Below are 19,955 nucleotides of genomic sequence, written 5' to 3'. Positions count from 1 at the left end.
ATAATTTCCTTTCTGGGCTTGGTGCTAATGAGAGCAGACCTCCACCATGAATCTGTGCCTCCAGAGCTGAACCGGACTGAGCCTTTGTAAAGAAAATGTTCCCTCCAGAGAATCATTGTTCCGACATCACAATCAGTGATGCAAAACACAGCATAAAAAAACAGTAACGTGCAACTACAGACGGAAAGAAGTGTTTCTTAGTCATGCTGAGTCCATCAGAACACTGAAGACCTGTGTTAAATGTTCAATGATTCTTTTGGGTTTTGGGTTTGCTCGTTTGTTCTCAGCCTTTTTTAGGCTCTGTGTTGCTGGTAATACTGACTAAGGAGTGGTTAACTCTGACGTCTCTGGAACATTTTCCAAGGGGGGTGTAAAGTTCACACAAAACAACAGGAGAGCAGTAAAGACATAACTTCCTTCTTCATTAAAGTATTTCGTTTGGAATGGCAGCTTTTTGCTTTAAAAATGACAGTCTTTGTTCTGCTGATTTGTAGCAAAATAAAAAAATAAAGATAAACTGTCAATGGTTTTAAAGTTTGGGAAAAAAAATCTTTTTAGAACCTTAAAGCTAAATACCCCCCCCCCCTCCCAAAAAAACAAAAAAAATAAAAATAAAGTCAGGTACAGTATAGTTAAACAATAAGTAAATAAACATAAACGGCATGAAAACAAATTCATTTAAGTGGCTGGATGGTTCCGTTTGTTAAGCGCAGAACTGGCACATGGGAAATCAGTGTTTGATTCCCAGGGGCCGCAATGATCTTCATCCAGCGTGTCCTTGGGCAGGACCCTTCACGCTACTACCTAACCATGCAGCCACAACAAAAGCTAAGAGCTGATTGGCTGTGGCGACCCCTGATGAACAGCAAGAGCCAACCAATGAAAATTTGAAGTTATTATGTACAGAGATAACCCTTGTGCTCTCCTATGACCCCACCCTTACATTGACGTGTTCTTCCTACCATGACAAAGGTGGATAAAGGTGGAAAGATTTCATGTAATCCATGGACACCAGTGAAGATCACAAATCATTGAAGAAAAAAGGTTCAGAGCACTGTCTGGTGGGTCTAGATGACCCAACTCCCAACGTTAAAGTGCCTAGGATAGCACAAGGGTTACATGGTCCTAAATATTTGCTATCATTTGCTGCCAAGCCACTGGTACCTCCATTCGCTCGATACCCCTTGATTTGGAGCATTCACAACCAGAAATAAAACTGTGGAAGATTCAAAATTCAATCAATAAAAGAAAAAGGAGCCTACAAAATAATTAACTTGAATATAACACTGGAAAATAAAAATGATTCTTACATTTTTTAGAACGTCTTACTAATGGCTCTGGTCATTAGTAAGAGTAAAGGCACCGTAAGACACAGATATATCATGATTCATGTACCGCACACATGACAATCCTTCCATTTTCAAGAACGCCCCTAGGTGGCTGTACGAGCCTCAAGGCATGACACATCCGTGCTCCCTATGAAATGTGGCTGCTCCTCTCTACACCCCTCCACAGGCCGGACAACCCAAAGACCTGCAGCAGCCGCACGTTCAACCCCTCGTACAGGTGCATGAGACTAAGGCTTTAACTGAGCAGACTTTGAGGCTGAAATGAGTTAAATGGCACATTGAACCACTACAATTAAAATGTGTTTTTTGGTGTGTTTTTTTATCATGTTCTTGTTGAATCTTTCTCATGATGGAGGACGAATATAAAGACAATTTACATTTAAATTGCATTTCTTAGTATGTATTTATTCAAATCATTGTGAATCTGGAGGAAACAAAAAAATGCAGTTTGAAAAAACGCATAGTTGTGACGTAGAAAAAAAATACACTGAGCTCTGCTCCATTCTGATGCATCACTTGCAGACAAATAGATCCATGAACATCTTTATTTTCATCGTCTGAGCTGGAATCTGGATCTAAACTGTACGGCTAGATAGTTCTGATATTTCTCGCCTTTTTTTTCAAATGATGCTAAAGTAATGGTTGGTTAGAGGTGTGAGGGGCTCTAAGCTAGTGGGAGAGCGTGCAAAGAAAGGGATGACGGAAAATGGGGGCAGGCTTACTTCGCATCTACGCTTCCCCCCACAACTCAGAATTGAATTTCCAATTAAACTGAACCGCTTTGAATAAACTAAGTTCCCAAAAACAACAAAGGTTTTTTTGATTTGATATAAACATGAAATAAATAAAAGACCACTAGGAACGCTTTGAAAATGATCAGAGTGGGACTTTGAAATGCTGTTAACCCTTGTGCTATCTTAGATGACCCCACCCTTACATTGACGTGTTCTCCCTACCATGACAAAGGTGGATAAAGGTGGAAAGATTTCATGTAATCCATGGACACCAGTGAAGATCACAAATCATTGAAGAAAAAAGGTTCAGAGCACTGTCTTGTGGGTCTAGATGACCCAACTCCCAATGTTAAAGTGCCTAGGATAGCACAAGGGATACAGTGCCAGCGTTGCCAATATATAACCTGAAAGACTATAGAAAAGCCGGGGTTGTTGTGGTGTGGAGTGGTCAACCTCTGGTCCTAAATAACGTCAACTTAATTGACTTAACTTTGGAGCTGGAGGTTTGGTGAAACTTTGTATCTGCATTTAATCCCATTCTGTGGGAAGCAGGGAGCTGCAGTTACAGAAATAATGCTTACTGGAGGCGCCAGTCGGGATGCTAATGGAAAAATCGACTGCTTTGATCGCCATATGAGTCCAGTTTTTTTGCATTGTTTGCCCAGGGGTGCGACTTATACTCAGGTGTGACTTATAGGTGATAAAGCTCATGTGTTTGTTATTTTCCCACTGACAACCGCTAGAGGGCACCGCAGGTGTATGTCAGTCCATGAAGAATTCAATGGATTTAGTGGTTTCAAGTGTTATAAAGAGTTTCGCTGACTTGTTAGCATGTTATTTACAGTATGCTACAGTTTGATCATATGTTGCACTAAAAAACTAAACACTTATTCAACTCCCATGTTTCATGAAGCTAAATAAGCATCAATGTGTTAAGGGTACTGATATTCAGTCTATTGTTGATATCTTTTACATTATTATGATTTGCCTTTTAAGTGGAAATGCCCGGTCTTGTTCCTCTATTTGTTACATAACTTTCTCCCAAAAGTACGACTCAAGCTACATTCACACCAGCCTTAGCAATGCACGTTTAATCCACCATTTCCAACAAAAAATTTATGCGCTTATCCGGCCTCCATGTCGCTATGAAATTTTTTAAGACCATTTTCTTTACGTACAAAACGCGCTGCCATGGAATGCATGTTGAAAGATGATGCCGTCCTTTTCATTCACAGAAATACCAACTTTTTGAAAATGGATCATGGCGGAAAAATTAATAATTGTGGTTTATGTCCGGCCAGAATCTTATAACACCAGGTCTTTCATATTATATTGGAATAGAGCTGTTAAAGACAAAGCCTGGAGCATTCATGAGATTCCCACTGCTTTGACATTTCGCACCAAACCTCGTCCAACTGTAGGGACATCCGCTAGTAATGGGTAGCGACAGTTCAGTGTGAACACAATATTCAGGAACGCTCTAAACACGCCTTCTTAAACACGTGCCACATTCCCAAGTGTGAATGTTGCATTATAGTCCAGTGCGACTTACATAGGATTTATTCTTCCAGTAAAGTCCAAAAAACATGATAGCTATAACTTTTAATTTTATTTGGCATACAATTGACATTAAATTAGAGTTTAAAAGATATTTAAAAAAAAGTTTCCTGTCTTGAATTACGCTTTGGCTGTTTTTCTTTTTTTGCGCTGGTTTTATTGTGAAGGTTCGGAGCGGAAGTCGCGCCGGCTCCGTCTGCCTGTCACATATTTATTTCCCTGAACCGCGGTTGCTCTTCAGCCTCGGAGCTGGAACTCGGCTCCCAGGACCAGCTCGTTCGGACGGGCGCCGCTCGGACTCTGACACGGGACTCCACCGCGGTTCCGCAGACCGGACCGACGCCGCGCGGAAGAAGTTGGTGCGCAGCCGCGAGGGTTTTTTGAGGACGAACAGGTGAGAGTGCGCGGCCGTGAAGTTAGTTTGACAAAGGCTCCAGTCCGGGCTCAGGTGCGGAATACGGGCTTCAGGTCGCAGGCCTGACCAAACCTGCTGGGTTTGTACCAGCAGAACCAGCTCTCCAAACCCAGCTCGTGCTATAGGACCGCAGATAAACTGCTGTTTGGTTGGGAGAGCGCGTGACGGCTCTCAAACTTGATATTTGAGTCCTCCGGGTCCAGCGGCGAGTCCGGGATGAGTTTGGAGAAACTTTGATGACATTTAGATAATCTGGAAGAGTGAGCGACTCATCACGTGCAAACGCGGAGCTGTTATCTGCCAGATGTTGTGATAGGGAGGAGCTGAGGGCGCGAGCGCCTCAGATCTGTACTCATTAACTCGGCCGTGAGCTCACGTGTGCACGTGCGCCACAGAAACTTTAGGCTTCCCAATGAAGAGACTTGTATTTTGGGGATGATTCAAAGGTAAAAGAAACTTTAAATTTGTTTTAAATCGTTTTAAATATACTTTGACGATAAACGTCTGTGGTAAAATAACCATCTTGAAAGTTTTTTTTTATTACTAAATAAATACACGTTTAAAAACCCAGATTAAAAGTACAAATAAAACATTTTTTGTTGAAGTTTCAGTATTATTTAATGAAAAGGATTATTTTAGCTCAATAATGCATTCTAAAATAAATAAGCCAATAAATACAATATATATTTTATAGGCTGTTTATTTCTGCTCATAGGTATTTATGCGCTACTTTAAATAAAGTTTAGTTTAAGATTTAAAAAAAATCAAAGAAGTACATTTATATACATGTATAAAAGTATATTATTACAAATGTTTTTTCCAAACACTTTAATAAAAAAACAAAAAAAACATAGAAAAATATTTTTTAATTCCTGCCTTTTTGCAACTTTAGAAAGCATATTTTAACCCGGATCAAAGATTGTTTGATTTCAATGAAATTAAATTTTACACAATAACTAATTTCTCACCTTTTTTCTTTCTAGCTCTTTTTTTTCAATGTATATTTTTAACTTTTTTCCCTCCTTTATTGAATCTTCTATAAGGTTCCATTGTCTGAGTTATAAACATGTCAATTCGTAAATGAATCCCAACATTTTTATTTGAATGTGTTTAATATTTCATAAATCTGAACAATTCTTTAACTCAAATGTTTCTCTGAAGGTTTCTGAAGTTATGACAGAAAAAAAATGGAGTCAGCAGTGAATTGAATGAACCTTTCTCCCTCAAACAAAGAAAGGAAAAAAGGAAATTTCTGCAGAGGAGGTCTCAGAAATGATGTTTTCTTTCAGAAGAAATGACAGTTTCTGTTTGATTTTCAAATGAAACATTTACTGTTTTTCTGGAATCCCCTCCAAATTTTGCTTAAATGCAGATTATTCTCAACTTCTGCATCAACGCTAAAACCTTAAGTTGGATAAGATTTGAAAACAGCACATTTACACAAGAGGTGTCACAATTCTCAGTTTAGAACCAAACTGGACGTTACACCATTGAACCAAATCGTGGGGAAAGTTACCAGTTTACGTTGAAAGTGTTAAACATTTTGGAAAAATGATTATGTATCATTTTATTACATTATAACAGGCTTAGTTTAGGACAACCGACAGGTTTTTCTTCGTTCTTACGTGCGTAATAACAAATTTAAGAAATAATTTCCTGAATTTTTAGTTTTTTGTGTTTTTTTTGTGATACACAAACTATGTATGGAACTGAAACCAAACGATGACCCAAAAATCAAGGTTTGAACTGAATCGTGGGGAAATTGTTGCATTCCTAATTTACACTAAAATTGCTTCTAACATCACTACCTTATCCCTCCTCTAGGTGGCAGCAGAGAAGAAAAATATTAATTCAAAGCTAAATAAGATGCGAAACACACCGTGGAACTTAACTATCACCACATTAACATTATGTATCATATTTTATCTTTTGCAATGTTTTATAAAAGGTACATTTAGTGTAAAATGATGCAATTTTTTTCATTTAGCTCTAAATTGGTTACACGAAATCATCAAAATATTCTAAAATTCAAATTATCGGTTAAATAATTGATAGGTGAAATCTGTGAAGTAGAATCATAGATGTCTTAAGGATTTAAACGCCTCACTACTCACTATCTACACTATAGTCTCAGACAGACATGAACATTTTTACACTTTTTTAGTTCACAGAAAAATAATTCCAGTATTGTAGAATAAAAACAAAGATCTGCTTCAGTTGGAGATGTATGTAAACGTGGAAAGCTGAACACATTCTGAATAGGAGACGCGGCACGGAGGAGGTTGATTGGAAAGGTCAACCACCAATCAGAACGCAGAACACAATGCGCCGTTGGTAACAAAAAGGAAAAGAAAATGGACTGAAAGAAAACCTGCAAATCAGCGAGACCACAAAAGCTGAACAGTGATAATGCGATGGACCACTGTGCACCAAAAAAATACGATTTAAAACATTTTTGTGTCAACTTTTTAGACATTTTTTTTTTGCATTTTCCAAGTGTGAGTTCTCACTCCTTAACCCCCCCAAGGCGCTGCCACTTCACCCTGACTGTATATAGTAGTGGAGGGCTTGTTTCTGCGGCGCTGCTCCACATCCGCTTCCTCCTGGTTTTAAGGAGGCGCAGGCTTTAGGATGGGAAAATGACACGGCCTTGAGCTCCTGAGTGATCTGGCTAATTGCCGGGAACAGATCCTTTTTTTCTCACAGCAGCGTTTGGTGGTCGCCGTCCTCTTCTGTCGGGGGGAAAATGGTTTTCCTGCGTACATTTTTTTAACGCTTTGTCTGAAAGACATTAAGGCATGACATTTGAGGTTTTTAAAGTGCAGAACCTGCTCCACAGTTGGATTTGAACTCTTTTTCCTTAAAGACTGTAATCCTGTAATGTTAGAGCAGGACTGATGCTCTCATCCTAAAGGGAGCTTCTGCAGCCTGGAGAACTCTCGGGTTTAGATGGGGGCGCAGAAGGAGGGAGGTTTTCCCTCCAAATCAAATCTTTAGGAGAAACAAACAGCGAGTTGATCCGCTCTTAAAGTGACTCAGCTGTTTTTAGAAGGAGTTTATCAGCATGAAGTCACTGGAAACGCTGAAATAAACCTGTAGATTCTCAATCATCTTCTAATTAAACTATCTGCTCTGTGGTTCAGTCCCTAAAAGTTCCAAACTCAACCCTGTTTGACGCTGGCTCAAAGACCCACTCCCATGAAAGTTGTGCTTTTGGTGTTCTGGATGTTTTTCTGATAGAAAATTAAGTTCAAAATTCCACTTCAGAGTATTTCTTTATTCAAATTGTTGTAAGTCAGGAGCTGACGAAAAAAATAACTTGGAAAAAGATCTGGAATCTAGCTCAGAACTGTATGCCTGGATAGTTTGAATATTGTTCACCATTTTTGTTGCACCGGTAATCTTAAATGTGGGTGTGAGGGGCTGTTAGCTAGCAGGAAGGCGAGTAAACGGATAAAAGAGGGGAAGTAGGGGCGGGTACATGCTGCACCAACAGTCCTGTCCACAACTCAGAGGTGAATTCCTAATGGACTCCTACCACTCTGCAGAAACTATGTCCTAGAAAACCACACGGGCATAGTCAGAATTAAAAGACCGCTTTGACAAAAGATCAGGAGATGATCGGAAGGGGTCTTTAAATCGTGATCTCAAGAAAATGAGTCTGTCAGACTAGAACCCACATGTCCCTGAATCAAACTTTTATCATGAAAAAAAAACTAGTGCTTCAGTTTTGGTCCTAGACGTGAACACTAGATGAAAAATCTTTGACGTGGTGGGTGGCGGACATGTCCACTAGGGGTTCACTAGGATTCAACCCCTGAAGGGATTTGCCAAAAAGTGACCAACCATTGAAGTGGCTCTTACTGTTCTCAGAGATGTGCCAATCAAATATCCAGGCATCTGGTAGTTTACAGGTAGTAGCATTTAAACCAATGTTTGTTCATTTCTATCTATATTATTTTGTCGTTTGGACCATTCAAACACTGGACAGACGATCGCTGACGTCAAACAAGGAATTCTCCACAACAGTGAAACCTGAAGTAGATTCCTTCGCCCACCTTATCCGTGTATCAAAAATGGCAATTGGGCGGGACTAACATTAAAAAATGTCAACACCCCCCCCAAACACACACACACACATTCAGGCACAGACAGTTGTAAAGAACAGCAAATCAATTAGACAACGAAACAATCACTGAAGTTGGATTTCAATCTTTTAAAAAAAGTCAAATCAGACTTTTTTACATTATACTTGAGGAAGTGCTGAACATTTCCTCAACTTCCCGGTTTGTGTTCAATTCTATGTCAGCTATGGCTTTGCTGAGTGTAAACTATGTTTTGAGAGTTTAAACCTTCTCTTTTTAGACGGTGAGGTCAATGACACGTGTGTGTGTGTGCACACATGGATAGAAGTAACTGCTGAAACACTACCGTTTGAGACTTTGAATTCAAACTTGTTGCTCACTTTCTTCTCAGAGAGCCATAACGGCCATTTCTGTCCAGCTAATGCTGCCATTTATAGTTCCCGAAATGAAAAGCTGTCGTTAGATCACACATTACAAAAAAGTTGGTTCTGTAAACAAAATATAAAGTGCCATCCAGACCTGTTTTTGTTTTTTTGTGTGTGTTCTGGTTCAAAAAGTATTTTTCTCTACTGCAATATTATTTTTATATTATACAGACATTTTAATAGATTTTAAAGTCATCAACGCCCCCTTTTGCTATATTCCTTTGAATTTCTTCGGATTTTAACTCCTGACCGGCCTCCAAAGTTTATCAACTGGGCAATCCGAGGCTTCCTTCATCTTTTGGATTAATGGTTCCTTTTATTTCTCTCTGAAATAGAAATATTTAGAGTGATGCGTTTGGTGCCAAAAATAGAGACATCATACATACAATTTAAGAGAAGACAGGCTTTTGCCATACAGAAATGATTCACTCTCTATTGATCCACCAGCCGTCTGGTCCTAGACCATAAACCAGTCAGGATTTCCACTCCAACTTGAACGCAAAAGTGAAATTTGACGGCTCACTGTCAGTTTTACGGCCCGCTCTGAAATACAATGCAAACTGACAGCACATAAAAGGAGAATGAGGTGATTTTTAAGAACAAACGCGACTGCGTTCAGAAGAGGGACAGAACCGAGACGTTTTATTGCTTCTTTTAATAATACTAATGGAGGGATTGTATGTGAGCCAAACACCTGGCTGACTGGAGGAGCTTCCAGATAGTCTTTCACCAGAGCTGTTGGACCGCTGACATCTAACATCTCAATAAATGAAACTGTTGTTTTCTCTGTTTTCCAGATGGGAATCTGTGCCTCAGAACCGTGGATCTTATGCTGCCCCTCCACCATGTTAGAGCTCCATCTGCTTTCTGTTTCTTGATTTCTTCAGTTTAATGATGAGGTTATTAGATTAAACGTGACACCAGGGGAAGATATAACTCTGTTAGACGCCTCGGACCTTCCTGATGATGTAATCCTGGCCATCACCTCTGTTTTTGCAATGGGAACCACTTTGGACTCAGAGAAGCACCAGCCACTCCTGCAGCTCCAGGAGGTGGACTCCAGCCGGGCCGGCAGTTGCGTCCTCTCCCCAAACCTCAGCTCCTCCTCACCTGGTTTGTCCCACGAAACCAGCCAGCCAATCTGCATCCCGGCGCCATACGCCGACCTCAGCCACGACTTCACCAGCTTACCTTTCTACAACCCAACCATCTTCAGCTATGCCAGCCCCAGCATGTCAGAGTGTCCTTCTGTGCACCAGTCGCTAAGTGCCTCTTTGTTCTGGCAAAGCCACGGCCACGTGGGGCCGACGATACCCCTGCACCGCTCCCAGGCCCGGGCGCAGCATGGCCAGCCCATCCAGAGTCCATGGGACGGGGTCTTAACTACCAGGTAGGTCAAGGCTAGTAGGGGAGAAGACAATGTTTGTTCCTTCAAACATTTGTCATCTTTTAAAGTTGAGGTAAAGTTAAATGTTTTTAACATGAGGTTCAAGTCAGCTTTAAGTGTTTGTGAAAACACTGTAACATGACAGCTAAACATGGAAACTAAACAGTGAAACTAACGGTATTTTTCGCACTATGAAGCGCACTTAATTGCTTTCATTGAAAAAAAAGCAAAACACTGCACCTTCTAACAACGAGCGGCTGATCTATGGATTCATTCTGGTTGTGTTTACTGATGTCAAAGAGATTTTTGAAAGGTCCAAACGCTCTGTTAAAATGTTTGGTTCTGTTAGAAGTTTGGGTTTTATTTTGAATGGGGCTAGCGTGTTTCCTTATTTTCTTTCGTGATTAAGAAGGTTGGAAGTTAGCGTTGTCACAGTAACGTTTGCTTTAGCCGTACGAGTATGTTTCTTTCCGTGTTGCAAACATGGTAGGGAGTTACAGGTGTTGTGACGTTAGCGTGTGCTAGCGTGTAGCATGTAACAAACAAGTTTTAGAGTTATTGTGAACACAGATAATGAAGTGTGACTGACTAATTTATCTCTGACTCTCCATTGATTGATGCACCTTATAGTTCGGTGCGCCTAACATATGAAACAATTAAAAAGTAGACCATTCATTGACGGTGCACCTTATTATCTGGTGCGCTCTATTGTGTGGAAAATAAATGAATGATGGCATTAACCATCATTCATTTAAAATGGGGTGCACAACCTCTCTACTGTTTTAGCCTCCAGTGATTGACATGTTATACCTGCAAACACACTACTTCAGGACAGATGCCAAAAACCGTTCAGCATCACATCATAGAAATTTGTCTATAGCTGCCTTCTGTAGGAAATTTGACTGATTTGGTTCTTGCCTTGCTCCCTTTTCTTTCAGCAGTGCATTTGCTGACCCTTAAAATTCAACTTTCCTTTCATAAGAATAACAGGAATCTTTTAATCAGATAGTATTAATACTAGCGATGTCCTGATCAGGTTATCTTCACCGCAAACAAATTCCAAATTATTTGCTGTAGAGTATCTGCTGATACAAGTTACGATCTGATCCTTTTTTAAAAATGGACAAATATAATTAACACATCCAGGTTGGTCCCCTGTTTTTATTTTATAAACCTTCTTTTATCATTTAACACATCTGTGAAGTAACTTGAACAATCAAACAAAAATAGTGCAACTATCAGTACAAAAAATAGTTTACTATTAACTTGTAAAAACAGGGGATAGTTAGATGTGAGACTATTTAATGACTGCAGCTTTAGGAAATTCAGAACTTTTGAACGTTTTTGATCAGATGTGGTTCAAATCTCCATTAGAAACGTATGTATTCATTGAGTTTTCATGACCAGTTCATATAAAAAATAAGTTTTTTTTTTATAGCTTACAAGTTGTAAAGGATCTCTTGGCCATCGTCTCACTGCCGTCTCTTGGACAGCACTACAGGGAGAGCAATTCCTATTAAAAAGAGACAAAAGCCATAACGTCCAAACGTTACGACGGATTGTAAGAGACACTAACTGTCAGTTTCAAAGGTTTATTAAGAGTTATTGAGTCCAGAATCTGTAAATATCTTGCTAGCTTTAATGAACTGCTTTTGTAGAATTCCTGTTCAAACTGGTGCCATATTCTGCTATAAAATGTCGTGATTCATTCAAGATACGCAGACTTCTAGTAGGAATATTCATCTGTAATAATGAGCTTTAAATGTATAGAATAATAAAATAAATATCCGATATCTGATGCGGATACAACACCTGATTCAGATCGAGTCTGAAACTACACAATCAGGTCAATTTCCAATCATGTGATCAGATCAGGACACCCCTAATTAATACTGACCATATAGTATTTTAGCATTTTACTTAACTGTACTTTACCGTTAATCTATAGCCATTTGGAAAAAAAAAAGGCTTGAGGAAAAAAAGCTTCTTGATTCCCTTCAAATGTCTAGTATAAAAATATGTTCGAAGCTTCACTCGTCTGCACTGGTTGGTAGAAATCATGTCGCTTTTGCAGTTTAAGCTGTAATGTTCACGGCTTTGAAGATCCTTGGCTCTATGCAAATAACACTGACTGAAACATATGTTGTAGCAAGGGTGTGAGGAGGCGCTCCCAGGAGAGTGAAGAGGCCGTGGTGTCATCAGGCGGCAAGTCTGAACTCCATTACTGTGCTGTGTGCCATGACTACGCGTCTGGATACCACTACGGCGTGTGGTCATGCGAGGGCTGCAAGGCCTTCTTCAAGAGGAGCATCCAAGGTAAAATGGAGAGCGCTGTTTGAGCGGAACACCGCACAGCCTTTTCTTTAAGCATTTGTGTGCTTCAGCATGTACATTTTTATTTCAGAGCTGTCTGTAGGGTGCTGACCCATCAGCAGATCCGTGTTCATACAAACTGCTCTGTGATGGTCAAAAAGGGCCACATGTTTTTATCCTTTCCAAAAGAAAAAGAAAATCATACATGTTCACCAATAATAGTCTAAAGTCTGAACAAGTCAACGTAAATCTTAAGGCAAGTTGAGTTTTTTTTTGGCCTCATGTCCAAAGAAGGTTATACTCCATCCAGTCCTCCAGAGCGCATGCTCCTGCTTGATCAGGTGGAACACGCCTGATCAGGTGGAACACGCCTGATCAGGTGGAACACGCCTGATCAGGTGGAACACGCCTGATCAGGTGGAACACGCCTGATCAGGTGGAACACGCCTGATCCAGGTATCCAGTTGATATGTGCTGACAGGTCCCATTTGAGCTCAGTTAGCCGGAAATCCAATGCAGTGATAAAATATTAGGCCTTTAAGTGATTTGAATGGGTACAATACCTATGCTAAGTTATGGCCCACCCTAATCACAGGTGGGGCAGAGAAATGCTGGATGGATACAGCAAGCGTATAAAAAAAACACGCAAAGCCCCCACCCTGTAGTTCTAGGATGGGACACTTCTGGTCTAACTGAAATCTGAAGTTTTGGCTGACCTTACCAAGTCCCACACAATAATCCTTTGATCTTATGTCCAAGTCCGGACTTGGAGAATCACATTGTGAGGTGAAAAATGAACAAACCTGTACCGTTTGCTGCAGGTGAAGGGTCATTACAAGCACTTAAACAACAGGCAAGGCTGAGTACAGTTAAAGTAGGTGAGACGCGGATGTGTTGTACGATCCTCTCTAACGCAAGGAACCAACTAGTTCCAGTGAGTTTAGCAAGTGAGCGCTCATTGTTGGGCTTCCTATGTGCATTCTGACAGTTAGAAATGAGGAAAGTGGAATTGGACAGTAGTTTGTGTAGTTTGTGTCAGCGTGTTACAGGTACTTGCGTATGCGCACACCCCGTGTGTGGGGCATGTGTGTGGTCAGTAAGGGGGCAGTACTTCATCCTACTGATGTCCACAGTGCAGCATATGTCATCAGCATCACCCATGCGTCATTAGTGTGTAGAACTTACAAATACTTTAACACACACTTACCACACGCACAACAATGGTATGTCCCATTTTCATGGCGTCCCTAAGAGAATCAATGGAAAAGCAGGACACACCTTAAGACACACATTTCCTTAAGTGACTAAGGATTAACATCTAGTAGAAAAATGGATCCAGCAGAATCTGTGATTGTGCTGGAAACTGTCAATATCCTATAGATGTTTACATATGTGACCATAAGAAAACAGCGGGGAGGGCCCCTGTTGGTTTGGGGGAGTGCCCTAAAGTTAAAAATAAACCGAGTGACCTTTGCTTACGTACCGAGCCTCCAGTTATTTTTTTCTATTGCATGAGCCTTACAAATGAAGGACACTTCAACTCTCAATGAGTAAACTTTGGGGACAATTCGCTTATAATCATTGAGGAAAAAGCTTGAGCTGATGCCAGATTCATATCTCCATTAGTGGCCTATTGCAGCTGCTCCCTGAGTGAGTGGTTAGCCCGCGTGTAATTACAGGACTCTTATCCGTCGACAAAAAGCCGGGTTTGGCCTCGGCTTCATGCTCGGTGTTGTTGCTGGCTGTATTGCTCATAAAAGCCTGAACAAATGATTTCTGCTTGCTTTGATTGTAACCGCGGCTGGTTCTTGCTTCAGGACACACCGACTACATCTGCCCTGCAACCAACCAATGCACTATAGACAAGAACCGGCGCAAGAGCTGCCAGGCCTGTCGCCTTCGGAAGTGCTACGAAGTCGGCATGACCAAATGCGGTGAATGCCTTTCTCCCACTTCAGTTTTCGTTTTGTGTCTGCTTTTGCCTCAGATGAACCTGTAACTATGTGAGATCCGGTTTTGATTTACAGCCTTTTGGCACTAAAGAACACGTTGAAGAAATAAAGCTTGAAGAGAGATTGTTAAATTATGATGGAAAGCCAAATGTTTGGAGGAATTCCTAAAACCATCATCCAGAGTGGCTTTCCTGATCTTTTCCTGAAAGAAATCAGGTTTTATTTTCTGGTGATCCTCTGCCTGCGGCTGGAATGAACCAAATCCAATACCTGAGTTTATTATTATTTATAGAGGTCATTTTTTTTAGGGGGGGGGGGGGGGGGGCTGTTAATGATTTTTATACTGAAAAAGTGGAATTTTTAACAATTAAATAACAATTTTTTTACATCAAAAAAGAATAAAATGAACTTTTGCTTCTAAATGTATTCAATAGATTTTCAGTACCGATCAATTTAATCCAAAATTGATTAATCAATAATTTGTGGCGTTATAATACAAATAAAATCTGTCATTGCTTGGAAGAACAGAATAATAATCCACTTGAAACTTTGAAAGTAAAAGCCTGAAGTTAAGGAGAGGCGTCAGCTGAAATCCTCCTTCATAGATGCTTTCAGACTTCTCTGACGTGAACCTCGGTTCTGTTGAAAGACAATCGTCCTGCTTCATTTTCATCAGGTGTTCGCAAAGAGCGCAGCAGCTACCGGAGCGCGCCGGCGAGGAGAGCTGGCCGTCTGACCTCGCAGGGCCGGATGAACGGGCCCAAGGTGTCGAGTGGACCCAAGGAGAGTTCTGGGAACGAGCAGAGCTCGCTTCACCTGACCCCAGAGCAGCTGATCGCTCGGATGATGGAGGCGGAGCCTCCCGACATCTACCTCATGAAGGACACCAAGAAGCCGCTGACGGAGGCCGTGGTTATGATGTCACTCACCAACTTGGCCGATAAGGAGCTGGTCCACATGATCACCTGGGCCAAGAAGATTCCAGGTACCTGTGTGGGTTTTTCTTAAATGTCCCGCTCTGGACTGGAATCAGGATTTATGTGGAGTTCCTCACCAGCAGTTCCTCATCAGGTGCCGACTCGTCTCAGTTCTGCTTGTTGTGGTCTCAGGGTTTGTGGAGCTCAGCCTCCTGGATCAGGTTCATCTGCTGGAGTGCTGCTGGCTGGAGGTGCTGATGATGGGACTGATGTGGAGGTCAGTGGGCCATCCAGGAAAACTCATCTTCTCCCCTGACCTCAGCCTGAGCAGGTATCAATGAAACGATGAAACTGCACAGTTCAGGGGTCACACATGATGACGTGAATGGTTATGTTTTTTAGGGTTTGTGAGCTGAAACATGTGCTGCTTGGTCCACGCTCCCTCTAACATGCTCCTCCCATCCTCTGTGTCTGTGTGTGGCAGAGAGGAGGGCAGTTGTGTCCAGGGCTTCGTGGAGATCTTCGACATGCTGATCGCTGCCACGTCCAGAGTCAGAGAGCTCAATCTGCAGAGGGAGGAGTACGTTTGTCTCAAGGCCATGATCCTCCTTAACTCCAGTGAGTGAGCATGTTTGTGTGGGCGGATGTGCGCTCATGTAGTCCTCCTTTTGTGTGATGAACAGCATGCGAGTCGTTTTCGAGTGTCTTCTTTTTCTTTCCATTAATCCTGTTTTTTTGTTTTGTTTTGTTTGGACGATCAGGTTTCATCTTTGACCTTTTCTTTGTAATTCCAAATCTTTGAGTCCAACATTTAGTGGTGTCGATTTCCAACGGTTCACAAGGTCAGCTGAGTGGTCCAGCTCTGCACAAATTGTGCCAAGCTGCATTTTGAAAGTTATTGTGTTTTATCACTCCTGCATATTTTTGAAAACGCGAGGTTGGCAAAGAAAATGACTCCCAGATTCCTAGCAGCCTGTGTGGTATGATAAGACAGCCAACCAAGACAACAAGATCTGAACCGCTTGAAGGAAAATGTGAGTCCTCTGGGATTTTTGGTACAAGGGTTTAGGGGTAGGATTTAAAATCTTTAACTATCCGTACAAAAGGTTTCAATGTTATTCAAATTTTACTAACAAATTGGATTGTAAGTGGGGCGAGGATTGACCCCTGAGGAACACCACTATCAATTATAAAAGACGAATACAGTAAACCCTTGTTTTTCACGGGGGTTACGTTCTAAAAAGAACCCGTGATAGGCAAAATCCGCGAAGTAGAAACTAAGAAACCTCTATTTTTTTTTTTTTTTTACAATTATTATACAATAAAATTCTCTATTATACATCGAAAAGAAAGAACAAACCATTTTACAGGCTCAAGCATTTGTTTCACAAAAAAGTACTTTAGAAACGCGGTGCAGGTGTGTTTGTTCGGGAGAAGAACACAGTGATAGGCAGTAGATGTCGCTCTTTTTTTTTCTATGGGTTTTAGAGAAACTCGAAATTGCAAGATGATTTGCACGTATGTAATTTAAATTTGGCAAGCTGTTTTACGTACGTGTACATATTAAACTGCAACGTCATTGACGCACAGGTAGAAAAGAAGTGGAGTGACTTTTTAGCCAATTAGAATGCAGAACACAATACATGATGCAAATCCGTGAAGTAGCGAAACCGTGAAAGGTAAACCGTGTTATACCGAGGGATCACTGTACAACTTTGCAGAACTTTTTATGTAAAAGCTTTTTCCATTTTATTGTCATTTGAATTAAGTGACAAAAAATCCTCAATTGAATACATGTAAAATGAGCAAAAAGATTTCCAAATGGAGGGAAAAAAGGTCATCCAGAGAGTTTAGGCTTTTAGAGCAGACTGTGAGTGTGTCTGTCTCAGTGACTTGAGGCAGATCTGTATTCAGGTGAGTTTATGCTAGATAAATGTAAAAAAAAAAAAAGGTAAATAAATAACAGTAATGAGAGTATTTCCAATTATCATTTTTAAATAAAACATTTTTATTCAAAATATATTCTTTACATTTGGGTTTCAGAAGATTTTTTGATGTTTATTGCTTTATTAATAATAATGACTTACCCTGAAGGGAGGTGGGATTTCAAGTTTATTGGAGCTCTTTGTGCACTTTTTGTGTTTGTGTGGGTGTGGGTGTGTGTGCATGTGTGTGTGTGTGTAGGTGGGTGGAGGGCGTTCTTATTGGCTGGTGGGTTTTTCTGAGGGCTCCAAAGCTCCAAACTTAATCTTGTCCTACCTGATTGATTTCCTTTTAACTTAGTTTAGGTGGGTAGGTGGGTCTGGTCAACACTGGTCAACTGGCCCCTCCCCCTTTAGGCTCCATTCTCATCATGCAGAATCCTGTGGGTTACGGCAGGTTATCCATCCACTGTTCTCCTCTGTGGTTGAAACATTGCTACACCGTCCTTCCTTCTTTGCACCACAAATACGGCGTGTTGCTCTGCTAAACAATCAACCAAAAACAGCTGAAGGGATTAGCAGTCCAGATGTCGGAAGAGTGGAGATGTTCAACATCTTGAAGTGTTTTCTTAAACTTAGCTGAGGTCATTTTCTTGCTAACGAACCTCTAAATTAGTTTTTACCTGGAGGGGTGTCTTTGATCAACGGACATTTCATTCAACATGTCTGCAGCTACAAGCTTCATAAAATTCACAGCTTTTTCTCGCAGTGGGTGAGTAAATCCCCCCAATGGGTGAGCGAATCCCCGCAATGGTTGCTTGTATTTCATCAGGTGGTTGGGGTTCTCGGAGGGGGGGGGGTCTAAATCCCTATTTAAGTGTCATAATGAAGGCAACACATGCAATGTGTATCTATATTAGCTATATTAGCCTACTATCACAATGACTAAGTTGTTACGAATACATAATGAGCATTAACGATTAAATTTTTATTTGCCCTGCAGTGCATTCTGCGGAGGACGACTGCTCTGTTGTGCAAGTTTAACTTCATTACAATATCAATGAATTATGTTTCATTGCTTCGATAAAATTAAAGAAATGTAATAAAGAAATCCGATTTTGATGTCGTTTTTTTTTTGGGATTCAAACAAAAAACAACAAAATGGAAGGTGCGTGACGTGCCCCTCTGGGAACTAAACAGAGTGCAATAAAACGCCTGCATTTATAAAAAAAAAACAGCAGCCTTTTGAAAAGGTAAAGTATATAAAATCAAATTAATACAGTTGAGTTTGATTTCTGTGCAAATGCCAAGCAAGTCAGTGCAAGGGTAAAACACAGCAGCATCCTCTTCTCTTCTTTCGCTTTACATCTCTGGCAAAGACAGCAAGCCTGCGTTTAAATGACAGAACAGCTTCAAGCATTTGCGGCGCCTGCAGACTTTCATTCAGCTCATTTAGGTGGCTTGTCACGGTCATATCCACCAAAAGGTACAGCTTTTTGAGACACTCAGCATCTTCCAGTTGCGGGTAGTTCAGCTCTTAGCTTTTCAGGAATGTTTTCACGTGTTCTAAACAGACGACAAAGTGACGCAAAGCGTCACCCCTGGACAGACATCGGACTTTGTTGTGTAGCAGGAGATCAGAATATTCGATTTCCATCAGCCACCTGCTTAGCGGTCCGCCGCCCTGGTGGTAGAAACGTGTGTCGCAGACCATGACGCAAATCTTCGTTGACAGAAATGTTGAATTTTAATATTTATTCGACACATTCTTACAGTATTGGAAAACGTTAAGAATGTTAGTGTCTTGTTTTTCCACCTACAGAAACCATATTAAAACAAAAAATATATTTCTCTCCCCCATCTTTTTACACTTTCAAACATTTTTGAAAATGTTCCAGGGAGCCACTAGAGCAGCGCTAAAGAGCCGCATGCGGCTCCTGAGCCGCGGGTTGCCGACCCCTGCCATAGAGGAAACATTCCAAAGTTTATGTTGTTACCTCAGGAAAAGTTTCCGCTTCTCTCATTTGTGTCATTTTGTTCTGCGTTCATTCGTTACTGCGGGATTTCACCACCAGACTTGATTAGTAAGGTCAAATATGGAATAATGTAAATTGGGTGGGGCGCTGTACGACTGATCATTTTGTGTTCTCAGACATGTGCCTGAGCTCCTCTGAGGGTGGGGGGGAGCTGCACAGCCGCTCCAAGCTGCTGTGCCTCCTGGACGCCGTGACAGACGCTCTGGTGTGGGCCATCGGCAAAAGTGGACTCAACTTTCGGCAGCAGTACACACGTCTCGCCCACCTGCTCATGCTGCTGTCTCACATCCGCCATGTCAGGTACTGCCCCCCACCCCAAAAAAGCTACGGCCCTAAGGTTTGACCGGACCGTCCAGAACCTGACTTTGCTTTGCGTTTGTAGCAACAAAGGCATGGACCACCTGCACTGCATGAAGATGAAGAACATGGTGCCTTTGTACGACCTGCTGCTGGAGATGCTGGACGCTCACATCATGCACAGCTCCCGCCTGCCTCGCCAGCCGCCCCCGCAGGATGCTGCCGACCCAACAGAGACCTCCGCTCAGGGGCAAAGATCCTGCTGCGACGTGTCCAAAGCCTGGACTACCAGCAGCGCTGGGACCGCAGAGGAACCCCAGAAGTCCGATTAGTACCTTGATGCAGTGGGAGGAGCAGGATAGGAAAAAGACCCCCCCCCCATCCCGGTCCTCCATCTGCTCAGCATCCAGGGACCTGGATCTGGTCTGTTCAATCAATCTGAATCTGGAGCCCTCCACTCCAGTTTATTGTTGGTGGAACCAACCCGGACATATGCGGGCAGCTCTGGATTTTCTACATTTGAAATGTTCGACACTCGTCTCAGCTAAACACCACGACTGCTCAGT

At 41.5% G+C, this 19,955-nt stretch overlaps 1 protein-coding gene across 1 annotated transcript; it reads left to right on the top strand.

Moving 5' to 3' along the window:
* The first annotated feature begins 3,882 nt into the window (after window positions 1-3,882).
* esr2 (estrogen receptor beta) lies at window positions 3,883-19,955 on the top strand. Its single transcript, NM_001104702.1, is given in 9 exon segments — window positions 3,883-4,034; window positions 9,363-9,955; window positions 12,102-12,268; window positions 14,083-14,199; window positions 14,894-15,202; window positions 15,327-15,465; window positions 15,619-15,752; window positions 19,209-19,392; window positions 19,475-19,955. Coding segments are annotated over 8 exon segments (1,689 nt in total). The 5' UTR covers window positions 3,883-4,034; window positions 9,363-9,563; the 3' UTR covers window positions 19,722-19,955.

The sequence above is a fragment of the Oryzias latipes genome, chromosome 24, assembly GCF_002234675.1.
Source record: "Oryzias latipes chromosome 24, ASM223467v1".
NCBI lineage: Eukaryota > Metazoa > Chordata > Actinopteri > Beloniformes > Adrianichthyidae > Oryzias > Oryzias latipes.
The sequence above is the reverse complement of the archived record's forward strand: the minus strand, read 5'-3'. Positions and strand labels throughout refer to the sequence as shown.